Source organism: Rhineura floridana, chromosome 2 (genome assembly GCF_030035675.1).
Source record: "Rhineura floridana isolate rRhiFlo1 chromosome 2, rRhiFlo1.hap2, whole genome shotgun sequence".
Classification (NCBI taxonomy): domain Eukaryota; kingdom Metazoa; phylum Chordata; class Lepidosauria; order Squamata; family Rhineuridae; genus Rhineura; species Rhineura floridana.
This window is the reverse complement of record NC_084481.1, coordinates 236,125,510-236,141,647: the sequence shown is the minus strand read 5'-3', so window position 1 is coordinate 236,141,647 and position 16,138 is coordinate 236,125,510. Positions and strand designations below refer to the sequence as shown.

The window sequence follows — 16,138 nt, the reverse complement described above, 5'->3', positions numbered from 1 at the left end:
AAGTTGGTTGAGCTGTTGGAAGAAAAAGTGAGAGACCTGGAGTGGTGAGTGGCCACACTCAAGGGTATAAGGGAAGATGAAGGGTTCTGAGACAGAATGCTGGAACAACAACAGAGAGAAGTAAAAGAGGTGGAAGAACAACAGCAAGTTGAAGCAGAAGAGGAGAGTGTTGAGGAACAATGAAGAAGAGACAACACAGTGGAAAAGGGTGAGAGGAGCAGAAGACACTCTGCACTGGTGGAACTATGGAACCGCTTTCAAGCACTTGAGGATGAAACTGGAGGACAGCCTGAAGAGGAAGAACTAGGAGACAGATTAGAGATGTGACGGAAGAGTTCCATCGCTCAAAAAGCCCACTGATAGATGCCCCTTTCTGCTCATCCATGTGGGAAAGAATGATACTGCCAAGCAGAGCTACAAAGAAATCACGTCAGGCGTTAAAGCTCTGGGAAGGAAACTCAAGGACTTTGGGGCCCAGATAGTTTTCTCATCCATCTTTCTGGTACTTAGAAGAGGAGTGGAAAGGGAAAGATGACTGGCTACGAAGGTGGTGCCGACCTGAGAGATTTGGATTCTGGGAGCATGGGTGACGCTTCCTGGAAAATGGACTGCTGGCAAGTGTTGCACTGCAATTCACAAGGACTGGGAAGAATGTGTTTGGCCACAGCATGGAGAACTTCATCAGGAGAGCTTTAAGCTGAATTCTAAGGGGAAGGGAGGCGTAAACTTGGAGGTAACAATTGACAAAGGCTTATCCACAGTAACAGGAACCGAGAGAATGGCTTTAATGGGGCTCAATAATAGTCTTATAAAAATGTGGGAAAGAAGCCAGACCAGCTGGACAGCCACCTGTCAGGTATGCTTTAATTTGGATTCCTCCACTGAGAAGGGGGCCGGACTTGATGGCCTTATAGGCCCCTTCCAACTCTACTATTCTATGATTCTATGATAAATCTCATGGTCTTTGATGTCTGTATACTAATGCTGAGAGGATGGAAAACAAAAAGGATAAACTAGAACTCTTAATACAGGAGGGTAAATACAACTTGACAGATATAACTGAATTACAAACTGAATATGAGCCAACACTGTGATATGGCTGCAAAAAATGCAAATGCTATTTTAGGCTACATTAGCAGAAGTATAGGTTCCAAATTGCGTGAAGTACTACTTCCCCCTATTCGGCACTGCTTAGGCCTTATCTTGAGTACTCAGTACTCAGGATGCAGACAAACTGGAACAGGTTCAGAGGAAAGCGGCAGTGGTGATCAGGTGGAAACAAAGCCCTAAGAGAAGACAATGCAATAACTGGGCATGTTTAACCTTGAGAAAAGGCTGAGAGGAGATATGATAGCCCTTTTCAAGTACTTGAAAGGTTGCCACACAGAGCAGGGCCGGGATCTCTTCTCAATCATCCCAGAGTGCAGGACACGAAATAATGGGGTCAAGTTGCAGGAAGCCAGATTTCGACAGGACATCAGGAAAACCTTCCTAACTGTTAGAGTCGTATGACAATGGGATCTATGACCGAGGGAGGTGGCGGGCTCTCCAACACTGGAGGCCTTCAGGAGGACTTGTTGGCCTTATAGGCCCCTTCCAACTGTACTATTCTATGAGTCTATGAAGTTAGAGGCAACTGGGCTGGGAAAGAGTCAACTAGGAAGCTTCATAGCTGAGCAGGCATTTGAACTCCGCTGTTCCTGGGACAAGGCCATCACCGCCCATCACACTGTGTCGACTCCCTGGAAATCCACTCAGAACTGGCTCTTCTGCAAGGCTGCTAACAGCCAGCAAGGTTCACAGCCTCAGAGCAGATTGGATCTTTTATGAAGGCCTTGCCACAAGTGCTTTGTGACCAATCCTTCCCTTGAGTCACAGATGTCATAAGCAGTATTTTTAGGCAGTGTCAGCGTGAAATGATAGCATGTAAACTCCAGACTGAAACTCCAACAATAACTTATCTCCTGTCCTTTTGGATATCGTGACTTGATAAGGTACATGATATAAACTTCTGATTATATTGTGCTTGATGCCGTTCTCATGCACAAGGGGTCCTCCCTGAGGATGGTAAAAGAGGATTGTCGAGATTGGTTTGGGGCACTGCTTCTTTCTGTGTTTACTATTTTGTATCCATTGGCATTAATGGGAAGAGAGAAAAGGGGAAACAGAATCTGGCTCAAACTCTCCAATGCTTTGCTGTGTCTTTAAACCCACCTCGGACAATGGGTACAAGCCACAAGGAAGTTCTCCTGCACACACCCACATCCATGGAAATGAATGGAAGCTTTACAAGAGCACTACCATGATCTTCTGCAGCTCCTATTCATTTCAATGGGGCTTGGACAGGGGAACGATCCCAGTGGATTGTGCCCAACATGTTTAAGGCTGCATTCCTTTGAGCACAAGTGGGACCCTGGATGACCCTAGATGAGGAGCAGGCAGTTCATGTGAATCCTTTAAAAAGCACAGAGAAAATGATTGCAGCACAATCTTTTGTAGACAGTGGATGTTATTTAACTCTTTTTGCACTTGCCTTAGAGTTACGGCTAGCAGAATGGGGTTCTCTCCCCTCTCCTCCTCACACACGCACCTTGCACCATCCCCAGATCTGCTCTGGGCGGTTGAGAGAATTGCCAGAAGAGAATAGGGTGTGCACAGGGGGAGGAGAGGGGGAAATTGTTCTGCCGCACAAGAAGAAATCCTTGCTCTGACAGAATGATAGCCTTAGCGCCAAGTTGAATACAACCAAGCTAAATACAACTTCCAGATTGGTTTAACAATTAATCCTTCTTCCCAGGGAATTCTGGTAACTATAGCTCTGCGAGGGGAATAGGTGTTTCCTCTCACCACCCTTAACAAACTACAGTTCCCAGGATGCTTTGGGGCTTTGCAATGGTATGACAGTGCTTTAAATGTAAAGTGTGGATGTAACCTTGCATTAGATAGGCCTTCAAGCAGAAGACTGTGCTCTGCCAACCCTTCAAATAGCGGGCTGTCCTCAATAAAGTAGTACCCCCACGGTCCTCTGTGACATCATCAGGCTCATGATGGACCCATTGATATATATCTATTTTGTGTTAAGTTGAAAAGTCTTGGTGAAAATGCAGTCACCTTTTGCGTCATTGTCATGAGTTTTGAGGCCCGGGCAGGGATGATGACATCTCCTGAGGGTCTTGGTGGGCCTCTCGGATGCCCCTAGAAGGAGAGTAAGAAGGACTCCCCTCACCCTGACTGGCTTCATAACAACACTTTCTGCTTTCACTTTTCGAGCCAAGGGCTGCAGCCCTTTGGGGGGAACCATCGGGGGATGCCAAAACTGGATGGGCACGAGAACCCACACACACACCCATTCACATCATTTGTCCATTCTTGCTGCCTCTTCTCTCTCTCTCTCTCCCCCCAGACGCCTCCCCTCCTTGGCCCTGCCCCCCCTGCTGTAATTCAGCTTTTAAAAATATATCCCACTGAAAACTTTTTTAAAAGCCTAATAGCTGTGCAGGAGGTGATTTTCAGAGGGTGTGTCCCTGCATGGTGAGGAGATACCTTTCAGTTTCTAGCTGCAACCACCCCCCAAAAGCAATTAGGCTTTAGAAAGCTCCCCTGGGTTCTTTAAAAGCCTCCTTGGTGCTAAACTACTGCGGAGGGGGCAGGGTTGAGGTGGGGAAGGTCCAGGGACTTTGAGTGTGAAGGAGGCACTCCCAGGAGTACCATCACCACCTGCATTAATTTTGTCCCTGTTGTGCACTCCAAATTGCTGGAAGTCCAGTTTCCAGTAGGGTAGCAGCAAATTCAGAAGTGCAGGGTCCCTTCATGAGAGTCACCCCACATCCCGTCACAGCCACACGCCCAGGATTCACAGTCTCTTCTGCCATTACAGAATTATAGAACCAGAATAAAACTGAAGTGTGTATCGCCCCCTTCCAAATCTCTCTCTCTCTCTAGGGGATAAACGTTGCCATAATCCTTTTCATTTTAAGAATTCTGAAATGAAGACAAGTGTGGGACCAGAATTTGGGAGACCAAGATACTTTGCCATGAAGCTCACTTCTCACTCACCCCCACCTAGTAGCCCATCAGCATGAGAGGTATGTGTTACCTACTGAGAAGAGTTTTCTCAATGACTGACTCATCTCCTTTCACTCTGATTGACTCCAATCAGCATGAAAGGACACAGAAGCATGTTGTTAGCCAAGCGAGAAGACTTTTCTCAGTGGCTAACATGCTCCCCTTTCATGCTGATTAGCTTGTATGTAGGGACCATGCTAGGAACCTGCTCCCAAAAAGGTAAGGGGTCTATGACCCCCCACGGCCCTGGATTACTACAACCCTGCCAGCCCCAATGCTGCAGAATGCATAAGCGCTGGCCAGGTTGGACAAGGCATTTTGGCTCATTGCTATCTAACATATGTCTGACAGTGCAATCATCTTTGTATCTACTCAGAAGAAAGCACAACAGATTCAATGAGATGCATATTGATTAACTCATGTAAGTGATTGTGGCGCTGATGAATACAGTGACGGCAGTGGAGACAATTTAGTGCCACCAGAGCACATGGCCTTTTACAGAGTACCTTTTGGATAGAAAGATAGATAGATAGATAGATAGATAGATAGATAGATAGATAGATAGATAGATAGATAGATATAGATAGATATAGATAGATATAGATAGATATAGATAGATATAGATAGATATAGATAGATATAGATAGATAGATATAGATAGATATATTAAAAAAAACTGTACTTGCTTCTGTAGAAGCTCAGAGAGCTATTGCTAGTCGGGCGGTATATAAATTTAATAAATAATAAAATAATAATAATAATGTTCTGCTGTTAAACAGCAGCACTTTGCAAAGAGAAGGAGGTGATGAAGAAGTACATTGCTCAATTTATTTATTTATATGATTTATATCCCGCCCTTTCTGCTGGTAGGAGCCCAGGGTGAGATTTACTCTCTATCTCACATACACACACACCACTTTCCTCCAGCCTTGTGTACAATGGCTGTTCCAATAGCAGCAGCCGCAGCAGCACACCACCATCAGAAACAAATGAAAGGAATTGCTTGGCATCCAACAGGAGAGCTGGAAGTTTCTCAACAATTTTAGTGTCGTTTTTAGTGACATTTTTCTGGGGACTGTCCTTTATCAGGAAGATGAGTGCTTTTGGTTTTTAGCCGTTGTTGCTTTTTAGAAATGCTAGGATTTTGTTGGCTTGAATTTTTGTAAATTGTATTGTCATTTCTTTTTGTATTTGTGTTTTTCTATTTGTGTGTAAGCCGCCTTGGGGGCCTTTTTGGCCAAAAGGCAGCCTCGAAATAACAACAACAATTTTCCTTTTCATTCAAAACTGCCCATTTTGAGCTCGAGAGTCTTCAGGCCAAGTTACACATTACTCAGAACTGGCGCCCCTTATGTTACCCTCCTCTCTTCCTCTTGCACACCATTCACCTTATCACTGTTTTCATCTCCTCCTCCTCCTCCTGTGGGTCTACCAACCCCTCTCACCAGCCAAGGATTTGGGACCGTGGGAAGAAAATGTGCACTGGCACATTGCCCTCACAGGTAAATAAAAGCATACATTACTTGGGGAGGGGGAGTGTGCTATTGCTGGTTCAAGGGCAACCCATGTCTACAGGTACGAGCAACTTGGCCATAATGTACTGAGGGATTGATGCTCCTAGAGTTTACAACCCAAGTTTCTTATTTCTCCCATCTTCTTCTACTCCTTTTATTTTTTCTTTCATTTGAACTCTGGGATTGGCTGCATCTTATGCTTAGCCCACAGCTCTGCCCCTCCCATGAGCCACCACCTGTTTGCCAATGCTACAAGCTTTATAAACATACTGGGCAGGAAGGGTGGGGGGCGCCATACTTACTGAGTTATGATAAAGCTCTCCAGCTCCGTTATATAATCACATATGTACATGAGGATATTCATAGGCCATGGCTGACAATGAAAGTATCCCTAATTATGGGCCAGCAATCACTCTGTACTTTAGATTGGATACCTAATCCATTTACAAAGGCTATGATTCTTAGATGGGGAAAAATGGAGAGCTAAACTCATGAAAAATATATCTCTGCCGCTTCCTCTGGTGTGACATCCATCTTTTTATTGCCGAGATAAATGGCTATAATACAAGAACTGGTCCAGCAGAAGACTTTACTGTTTGAGGGATTTTTTTTTTATTTATGAATATAGGCAGCCCTTTCCTATCAACAGAGAGCCAGTGTGACGTAGTGGTTAAGGTGTTGGACTACGACCTGGGAGACCGGGGTTCGAATCCCCACACACCCATGAAGCTCCCTGGGTGACCTTGGGCCAGGCCAGTCACTGCCTCTCAGCCTCAGAGGAAGGCAATGGGAAACCCCCTCTGAATACCGCTTACCATGAAAACCCTATTCATAGGGTCTCTATAAGTTGGAATCGAAGGTAGTCCCACACTTCTATCAAAAACCTAAACTATTAAATTGCAAGGTCTGCATGTAATTGGCTACATATTCACCAAGTCCATCATTTTATAAATAAACAAATAAAGAGAGCTTACCAGTTTTGAACAGTTAATATTAGGATATGAACACATCACTAAAGGATTAGTTTCAAATACATATTCTTTATTAAGTAATAAGACAACAAATTCATTCGCTTCCTTATAGGAAATACGGGAACGTGATTTAGAACAAGTTATACAGAAGAGGCTTGGGATGACCTATGGAATAAAGAACTGCTTAAGTCAATCTCTGTGATGGCTAGTGAGAAATGGGTCCACTGTTGGTATTTATCTCCACTATGCATATCTTTGAAATCAAAAGATATAATTGTTGGAGAGGATGCGAGGCAAGGGGGTCATATACATATGTGGTGGAGTTGCCCTAAAGTAACATCTTAGTGGATTATGATTTTTAAGGAAATTACAGCGATAACAAAACAAAAGGTACCCCTTTCTCCACAAATAGCACTCCTTAACATATGGGAGGGAGAAAATGAGGATTTAACATGTTAATCCTTAATATCCTTCTTATTACTGGCAGCTAGGCTAGGGAAATTGGCAGAAACTTTGACCCTCGAAGCATAGAATATGGCATATAGCCATGGTAGAAAAATCAGCATTTACTATTAAAATGGCTAAGGGGGAAAAGCAAAGCAAATTGACTTTTTCCTAGTCTGGCACCCTTTTATGGATTATATTAAACACACATAAGCAAAAATTGGACATGTCACATGCATTTCTTCAGCTTTGGAACATTTTTTTTTCTTGAAATGACAAATCAGAATTTTATTTATCTTCTTTTTAATTCTGTGAAATGATGTGTACAAAATCACTTTCCCAACTAGACGTATCAGCTGAATTAGAGGAGAGATGGGATTTGGGGCAAGATGTCTGGTACCTTTAGTTTGACTTACCTGGTTAATTCTCCCCTGTATGGCTTATTTATTTATTGCACATATCCCACTTTTCCTCAAGGTAGTGTGCATTGTTCTCCATACCCCATTTTATCTCACAACCCTGTGAGGTAGGTTAGGCTAAGAGACAGTGACTGGCTCAAGGTCATCTGCTGAGGTTCATGGCGGAGTGGGGATCTGACACAGGATTTCCCGGGTCCTAGCCCAACACCCTAACCATTACACCACATTCTTCATTTCTGCTTGTACTGTTATCTGATATTGGAAGCTGTACTTGTTGTTTTGTTAATAAATTATTTTTAAAAAGAAAACTTGTAAGAGGAAGCTACAGATTAGGTCCCCTGCCTGACAGAAGCAGAGGGCTTGTGGCTCTTATTTCCCTACTCTCAGATTAACTCCCACAGCTCTTGTGCCTTCTGCTTGAGATTTGGGGAGGGAAAGATTACGGGGCAGTCTTGTGAGGAATCAAGGAAGCACATCTCAGCCTCCTCCTCCTTGCAAGATGGGTTGCTTCTGTTAAATAATAAACAAACTATGAAATAATCTAGTATTTTCTCAGCGCACAGAGGCAAAGGCCTTATCCACCCTCTCTAGCCTTATTCTGGCTCAAGAAATTCCTCTAAGACCTTCCTTGATGAGCAACAAGTAGATCTGTTCTGTTTCTCTTTTATTGTTGGTCCATGGATTCACTCAGCCCTGTCTTCTACTCTGTCTAACTGTAGCTTGTACTTTAATTGGGATAATAATTCCAAAACTTGGAATTGGAGTGTGTGCAGTTTGCAGTCATGACCAGCTTTCATCTGTGCTGAGGCATTTATTGTTTCTGAACAGTTAGCAACATGCACCAGGGCACATGGACATTGGTGAAATCACACCACTCCCCAAAAACTTTATCTTGATGAAATTGTAAAATCACACTGAGATTCCTTTTTGGGCTGTGGTTTCTATGCATATAAAAATAAGAATGATGCAAACTTAAAACTTCAGCAATGTGTTCATGCACAGAGGTATTAGCAAAGCCCAGAAGCCAAAAATGGCGGAAAGGCAACTCATATATGATTGCACACTTTACAAGAAACCAATTACGGAGTTTGAAGATATCACATTCTATTTTTAGCTTATCAGAGAGTCATCACAGATGGAATCTTACATAATTGCTTCCTGAAAAAGAAGTGGAGTGTCTTAATAAGGTGTTCAACTAGATCCTCAGCTGCCTTCAGAAATAACCCTGAACTTCGCATTAACTCAGATATGCAAACACACCTCCTCACTGAGAAAAAAAGGCACACAAGCCAAAACACACCCACATTCTTTCACATAATATCAACCAGATTGCATAATCCTTATTTTGATGCTTTTTCTAGTTGCCATGTTGGAAACAGTTGACTAGAATTCTATATAAAGGTATCTTTGAGGAAAGAGCTCAACAGCAGATCAAAACCCTAAACATATTCTCTCCAAAATACAATTTCCATATTATAAATAAAATTGGGCTCATCGTGGAACTTTCCAAAGCCCTGTAAGGAGCCATCAAAACTTTTATGTCATGCTGATTTCAAATAAATCTCTCCTACGTTAATCAACAGGACGACCCATCCTGGCTGGAATTGTCCAGGAGAAGCTTCTAATTCCTTCAGTACCCCCATCAAGAGCAATCAGCTGTCAAAGACACAGAGAAACTGCAGAGTTCATTACCCAATCTCCTGCAAGCAGCAGATATCCTACCTAAAGAATGCTGGAGAAGAAGTAACAAGAGAACTCTTTTTATCCTGCCTTATGGAATGAGCCCATCTTAAGCTAAGCAAAACTAGCATTTGGTCAACCTCTTTTTCAAGACCTTCTATGAACACAGTTTTAGAACATTGTTACACAGCCTGCTCAGGGCCAGCTCTACCATTAGGCAGTGTGCAACAGCCACTTCAGGTGGCAGATGCTGAAGGATGGGCAGAGGACAAAGCCTGCCCTATGACACCCAAGGTACCTGCTGCCCTCAAGTGCTGTGGAGGATGCTGTCCGTTGCCAACTACAGGATCTGAGTGCAACAGCACTCTCCCCTTCTGTGGTTTCCAGCAACTGGCATTCAGAAGCAGGCTGCCTTTGAGCATGGAGCCAGACCACAGCCGTTGTGGCTAGTAGACACTGACACCCTTACCCTCCAAGAATTTGTCTAATCCTCTTTTAAAGCCACCCAAATTGGTGGCCATCGCTGCCTCTTGTGGGAGAGAATTCCACAGTTTAACTCTGCATTGCATGAGAATTCCTTTCTCTTGCATGTCCTGAATCTGCTAACATTCAATTTCATTGGCTGTCCATGAGTTCTAGTGTTATGAGAGAGGGAGAAAATCTTTTCTCTACCCACTTTCTCCATGCCGTGCATAATTTGATACGCTTCTATCATGTCACCTGTTAGTCACCTTTTCTCTAAACTAAAAAAACTCCAATGCTGCAACCTTTCCTCATAGAGGAGTTGCTCTATCCCCTTGATCATTCTGGTTGCCCTTTTGTGAACTTTTTCCAACTCTACAATATCCGTTTGAGGTAAGATGAGCAGAGCTGTATACAGAATTCCAAATGAGGTCACACCATAGATTCGTGGAGCAGCTTTATGATATTGGCAGTTTTATTTTCAAAACCTTCAATACCTTTTTGAATGATCCCTAGCATGGAATTTGCCTTTTGCACAGCTGCCGCACACTGGGTTGACATCTTCATCAAGCTCTCCACTCTGACCCCAAGGTCTCATTGCTGGTCAGTCACTGCCAGTTCAGACCCCACAAGTGTATATATGAAATTAAGATTATTTGCTCCGATATGAATAACTTTATGCTTGTTTACATTGAATAGCATTTGCCATTTTACAGCCCATTCAGTCAGTTTGGAGAGGTCCTTTTAGAGCTCTTTGCAATCCCTTGTTGTTTTAACGACCCTGAACAATTTAGTATCATCAGAAAACTTGGCCACCTCACTGCTCACCCCTAACTCTACATCATTCATGAACAAGATAAAATTAACAAGACTCAGTACCGATCCTTGGAGGACTTTCTACAGTTCTCCATTGGGCAAACTGTCCATCTAGTCCTACTCTCTGCTTCCTGTTACTTAGCCAGTCCCTGTTCCCCAGAGGATCATGACTACTAAGTTTGCTCAGGAGGCTTTCTTGAGGGCCTTTGTTCAACATTAAAGAAAAAAAAAGAGATGGATTAGATCCTGATTCCCTCAGGAGGTGCATGGGAGATATTTAAGCAGGGGCAAGATGGACATCTGTCAGCAATGTTTCAATTGCACCCTGCATTGTAGGTTCTGCATTGAACAGCGGTTGAACTCACATGACCTCAAAGGCGCTTTCCAACTCTATGCACCCCCAGCTCATGTCATACTGGCTGGGAAGGAAGCTGAACTGTTTCCTCAAAGCCACAAAGTACCTGAATTTTCTTGAGTGCACCCTTTCAAAGCATGGCCTTTCATACCTGAGATGTATATTTTTAGGATCGACCCAATTGTGTTATTTTAATTGTTTTAAATGCTGTATTTTAAAATTGTTCTAACCCACCCTGGGACCTCTGGGTAAAGGGTGGGTAATACTTGTTACTACTGCTGCTGCTACTGCTAATTTTTACTGTGAATGGATGGAGACAATAGTCTCCTTTGGTTTGCATACAGAGGCTGCTTTGAAAAGCTGTGCCTGGGAAAATTGCTGATGGGGGACAAAAATCCACCCCAAAGAGCAAGTTTGGAGTAAGAGGGTTTTCTGTGGCAAGGGGGATTTCGCCTCTGTTTCCTGTATCTTCAAGGGTAGCTCTTCAAAGTGCCTTCTAGCAATGGCCTCGGGGAACATCTTCATCGATTTGCCAGAGGGGCTACTGTCAAGACCAGCCCCAAGGAAAACTCAGGCTGGGGAGCTCAAAAGCTTACCTGCCATTGGGAACACCCACAGCGGGCAGGGTTTGCCCCTAAGTCTGTTTTGCCAGAGGCAGCTCTTCAGGTGAGATGCAAGTTGGGAAGACTCTTCCAGTTTAGATTCGCAAGACTGAACCCCCAGTATGCTTCACCAGCGCTCCAAGTGTGTGCTTCATGTATACACACACACATGTATACACATAGGCCACATTCACGCCAGACATTTATTCCACTATTATTCTACTTTAAATACTCATGGCTTCTCCCAAGGAATCCTGGTAAGTGTGGCTTGTGAAGAGGGCTGAGAGTTGTTAGGAGGCTCCTATTTTCCTCAGAGAGCTACAACTCCTTGAGTGGTTTAACAGTCAATCCCTCTTTCCCAAGGGACTCTGGGGATTGTAGATCTGTGAGGAGATTAGGAGTCTCCTAACAACTCTCAGCACCCTTCACAAACTACACTTCCCAGGATTCTTTGGGGGAAGTCATGACTGTTTAAAGTGGAATAACAGTGGAATAAGTGTACAGTGTGAATGCAGCCACAGTGGGGATGGACAAATTGGTCAATTTTGGTATGCTATTTTTCACAAATACATGCATATTTATGCGCACTTTCCGCTAGTGCACGCCTCTTTGTACACATTGCTTGGTAGGGGAACCGTATCACAAAATTTGGAGAAGTGCAATGTTTGAAAATATGCATTTACGTTTGCATATCGTTTTGCGAAGTGTGACTTGTGTAGGTTTGCATTAAAATGTGAACTGAACCAAATCCCCTCCCTATCCCTAGTATGCAGAGGCAGATAATGTGCCTAATGAGGTCGACACTTCATCCCTTTGACAAAATGGGCTCCAATCCACAAAAGCTGCCGCAACAAATCAATTCAGTTTTTGCTACAAGAGATTGAGAAGGCTAGATCTCTAGAACTGTATTACACGCACCTGGAATCCTGTATCTTTAGAAGAACAAAACACCCCGTGACTCAAGGGTCTATTTGAACTCAATATCTCATTAATAAGGTGTTTTCCCTATTCATACAAAGGTTAAGGAGACCCTTCACATAGTCAAAGTTTGCTATGACCTCCTTTTCTCCAAGATACCCAAAGCCACTTTCTTTGGCTTGTCTTTGGTCAACTCAACAATGTGGGTCAGCTTTGCCCCAAACAAGCAGCCACAAAACTCACAAACAGCATCATAATTAAGCAATTTTCCAAATCCACAGTATAGCACAATGGAGCTCAGGAAGATCTCAAGAGCCTAGCACAGGAACAAGAGGTTCCAGAGGCAAGAATCTGCCCAGAAATGGAATCCAACTCATTGCTACAAGGGGGGGGGGAATAAACGGGAATATGGACTTACACTGTACAATGAGCTGCACCAGCGCCTCCCTTGGCTTGACGTTAAATCCATTGTACTGGCTGGTCTGACACCTGTAAGTCCCTGTCATTTCCCTTGAGACATTGACAATCCTCAAGATCCCATCGTAGCTCTCCATCTGCATAGATCCATCAGGCATGGGGACCTCCTTGTCTGCCCTGGACCAGAGGATGATGGGCTTGGGTTTCCCAGTCACTTGGCACTGCAGTTCAATGGTATCGCCTTCCCTGGTGACCAAGGGTGACTTTTCTTGTGGAACAGTCAGATTGGGTGGAACTTCAAATGGGGGCAAAAGAGAAAGAGAGAGAGAGAGAGAGAGGCAAACACTGTATGATTAGTACTTGGGAGTTCTGTGGATTCCAGCAGTCTTACAACAAAAAGTGTTCACTGAAGTGGATGCCCCCAAAAGAGATAATTTCCAGCCACCAGCGACTGTGATCGAGGGCCTCTTTTTGCTGGCACAGTGTCTGTACTCACTGATGGGTCTAGCTCCTAGAACACAGGAACCTAGAAAGCGGCCTTATACTGAATCAGACCATCTTGCTCAATATTGTCCACACTAGGGATTGGATCTGTTCGCTGGTGCCAGTCTGAAAACATTCTGTCCACCTAATAGGCCAGTATCAATTCAAGTTCATTCTTTGCCCGCAAACCCCTAGTGTTACATATCCATGTTTCCCCCCTCGGGGAAAAATATTGCTATTATTATTGATATTTTAAAGGGAATATCAATATTTTTAATATCGATAAATTAAAGGAAATATCACTAAAATACTAATGAATGAAGTGGACTGCCTTCAAGTCGATCCCGACTTATGGCAACCCTATGAACAGGGTTTGCATGGTAAGCGGTATTCAGAGGTGGTTTACCATTGCCTCCCTCTGAGACTGAGAGGCAGGGACTGGCCTAATACCAATATTTTAGACACTGATTTTTTTTAAAAAAAAAAAAATCCAAAAATCACTACATAAAAACCTGATCCATAACGATAGCGAATAAGCGCATTAATGGAAAATTTGATACCGAATTGGGCAGAATCCTGGCACCATCCCTAGGTACATCCACTGGCAATGGCTCTCCAGGGTTTCAAGCAGGAAATCTTCCCTAGCCCTTCCTGGAGATGCCGGTGATTGAACCTGCGGCCTCCTGCATGCAAAGCGGAAGGCCCTCCTTCCCTACATGACTTTCTGGAAACAGCCATTGAGAAGGTAAGCCTCCACCTTGGCTGTTCCATCGAAACACATGGCTTGGGGCCTGCAGGGAAAGTGGGAACAAATGCTAGAGCTTCTTCCAGGACAAGGACAAGTCAAGGCGTACAGTTGCACAGTAAGAAGCTGGCTTATACCAAGTCAGACCATTGGTCCATACAGCTCAGTTCTGTCTACACTGACTGGCAGCTGCTCTCCAGGCTTTCAGGAAGGAGTCTCTCCCAGCCCTACCTGGTGATGCCATTGGGGGTTGAACCTGGGACCTTCTGCACGCCAGGCAGATGCTCTGCCACTGAGCTACGACAGCCCTTTCCCACATGTCTCCTCCTCCTTTCCAGGAAAGAGGGGAGGGGGAATCCTGTGTGAATTTGGATCAGTGGCCTCCTGAGCATGCGTGTGTTTGGACTGGCTGCCTCTACTGACCACACGGAGCACGAGTGATGTTATGATTAGCACAACCCCTGATTGATGGGCTAAAGGAGCGTTTCCCAGGATGCTGAGAGTGGGCCTGCCAGTTATGCACCACTTTTGCCTTTGTTAACCATGTGAGCTTTCCCTTCTGGTTCCAGGCTGAGCGCACGTTGGAGATGATGGCTGTTCTGCTTGTAGAATGGCGGCTTATCTGTAGCTCCTGCATCGTGTGTGTATAGGATTGCTCTGTCCATGCCTGCGGCATTCCATTTGTGTAATACTTAGATGGGCTTTGACAGTATTCCGTGAAACACAATAAAGAAGGAAAGTGACATTTAAAAAAGCAAAAACGAAAACACCACTGCGTGCTTTGTCTCCCTCCGTATCTGTCACTCACAGCACCAAAAGTGGATAAAAAGGTGTGTGCATGGGGGAGGGGCCAATGATTGACTTCTCCGTTAAAATGGGGATGTGTTTTCCAGACAATACATAATGATACTAAAGAGATGTGGGTTGTTGGCTTTTTTCAAGGTATAGAAATTATTGCTCTGAATAATGCTTGCAGTTTGCAGACATCTTGACTAAGCCATTAATTATAGCCAAGAATGTACTTCTGCCATTATCACAATGGATTAAAAAATAATAATCACTTTTGATCTGAAAGGATGGTCAATGCTTCCATGCACTATCAGGCTCATCCAGGGGACACAGCGCGGTGCCATCAACAGGATAAAGGGCCCGTAGTCTAATAAGAGAGTGACATTTAATTAGCAAATCTCTTTTGTAGATAAAAGTGAGTGACAAGGAGAGGAAGCCACCCTGACCTGTCACATCATTGCCTACGCAACTTTGACAGAGCACTGATACACAGTTTCCAACTGTGACTCACACAGTCAAAAAACAGGGTGAGGGTTGGGGAAGCCACATCCTTCTCTAAATGTTTAGAGAAAAGCCATAGTACAGAATCTCTCATTGATGGATTCTGCAGCAATCAATCTGTGACCCGTCTTTTGGTGAGATCACCCTAGTAGAGGAGGTGCTAAGGTAAGAACATAAGAACATAAGAAGAGCCTGCTGGATCAGGCCAGTGGCCCATCTAGTCCAGCATCCTGTTCTCACAGTGGCCAACCAGGTGCCTGGGGGAAGCCCGCAAGCAGGACCCGAGTGCAAGAACACTCTCCCCTCCTGAGGCTTCCGGCAACTGGTTTTCAGAAGCATGCTGCCTCTGACTAGGGTGGCAGAGCACAGCCATCATGGCTAGTAGCCATTGATAGCCCTGTCCTCCATGAATTTGAGGCTTTGAGGAACATGTGAAACTGAGTCAGGATACTGGCCCATCTAATCTACTCTTGTCTGTTCCAAGTGGCACTGGCTCTCTAAGGATTTAGGCAGTGGTCTTTCCCTACCCCAACATCCAACATTCTATGGTCTGAAGGCACATGAGGCCAGCTCCCTGCTGAAGCTAAGCAGGGTCAGGTCTGGTCAGTGCCTGGATGGAAGACCGCCTGGGAACCATATGTAAGCCGCCTTGGGTTTCTAGCATGAAAGGAAAGGCGGGGTATAAATGTAATAAATAAATAATAGTAAACATTCCTTTCAACTGGAGATGCTGAGGATGAACCTTGTGACCTTTTTCATGGACTAACGACTAGCGAGTTTCCACCAGTAGTAGACAGTGTGGTGAGACCTCGCCATTCTCCTGACCTCTGGTCAATCACATCACTGCTGCTTACTGGGAGATAGTAGGGGAGGTGGCCACATGAACTGTGCGGTGCGAATGTATCAAAGGGAGTGTCGGATTGGTGTGTTTGCACCATGCCACCCTTGCCCCTCTCC

At 44.4% G+C, this 16,138-nt stretch overlaps 1 protein-coding gene across 5 annotated transcripts in view; it reads right to left on the bottom strand.

The window, feature by feature from the left end:
- The window catches only part of MDGA2 (MAM domain containing glycosylphosphatidylinositol anchor 2), a 588,493-nt gene that overhangs the window by 201,918 nt on the left and 370,437 nt on the right, over nt 1-16,138 (bottom strand). For all 5 annotated transcript variants that reach the window (XM_061612635.1, XM_061612637.1, XM_061612638.1 and 2 more), the window contains one exon: nt 12,665-12,958. In XM_061612635.1, coding sequence (XP_061468619.1) covers nt 12,665-12,958 — 294 coding nt within the window. The remainder of the gene's footprint in view (nt 1-12,664; nt 12,959-16,138) is intronic.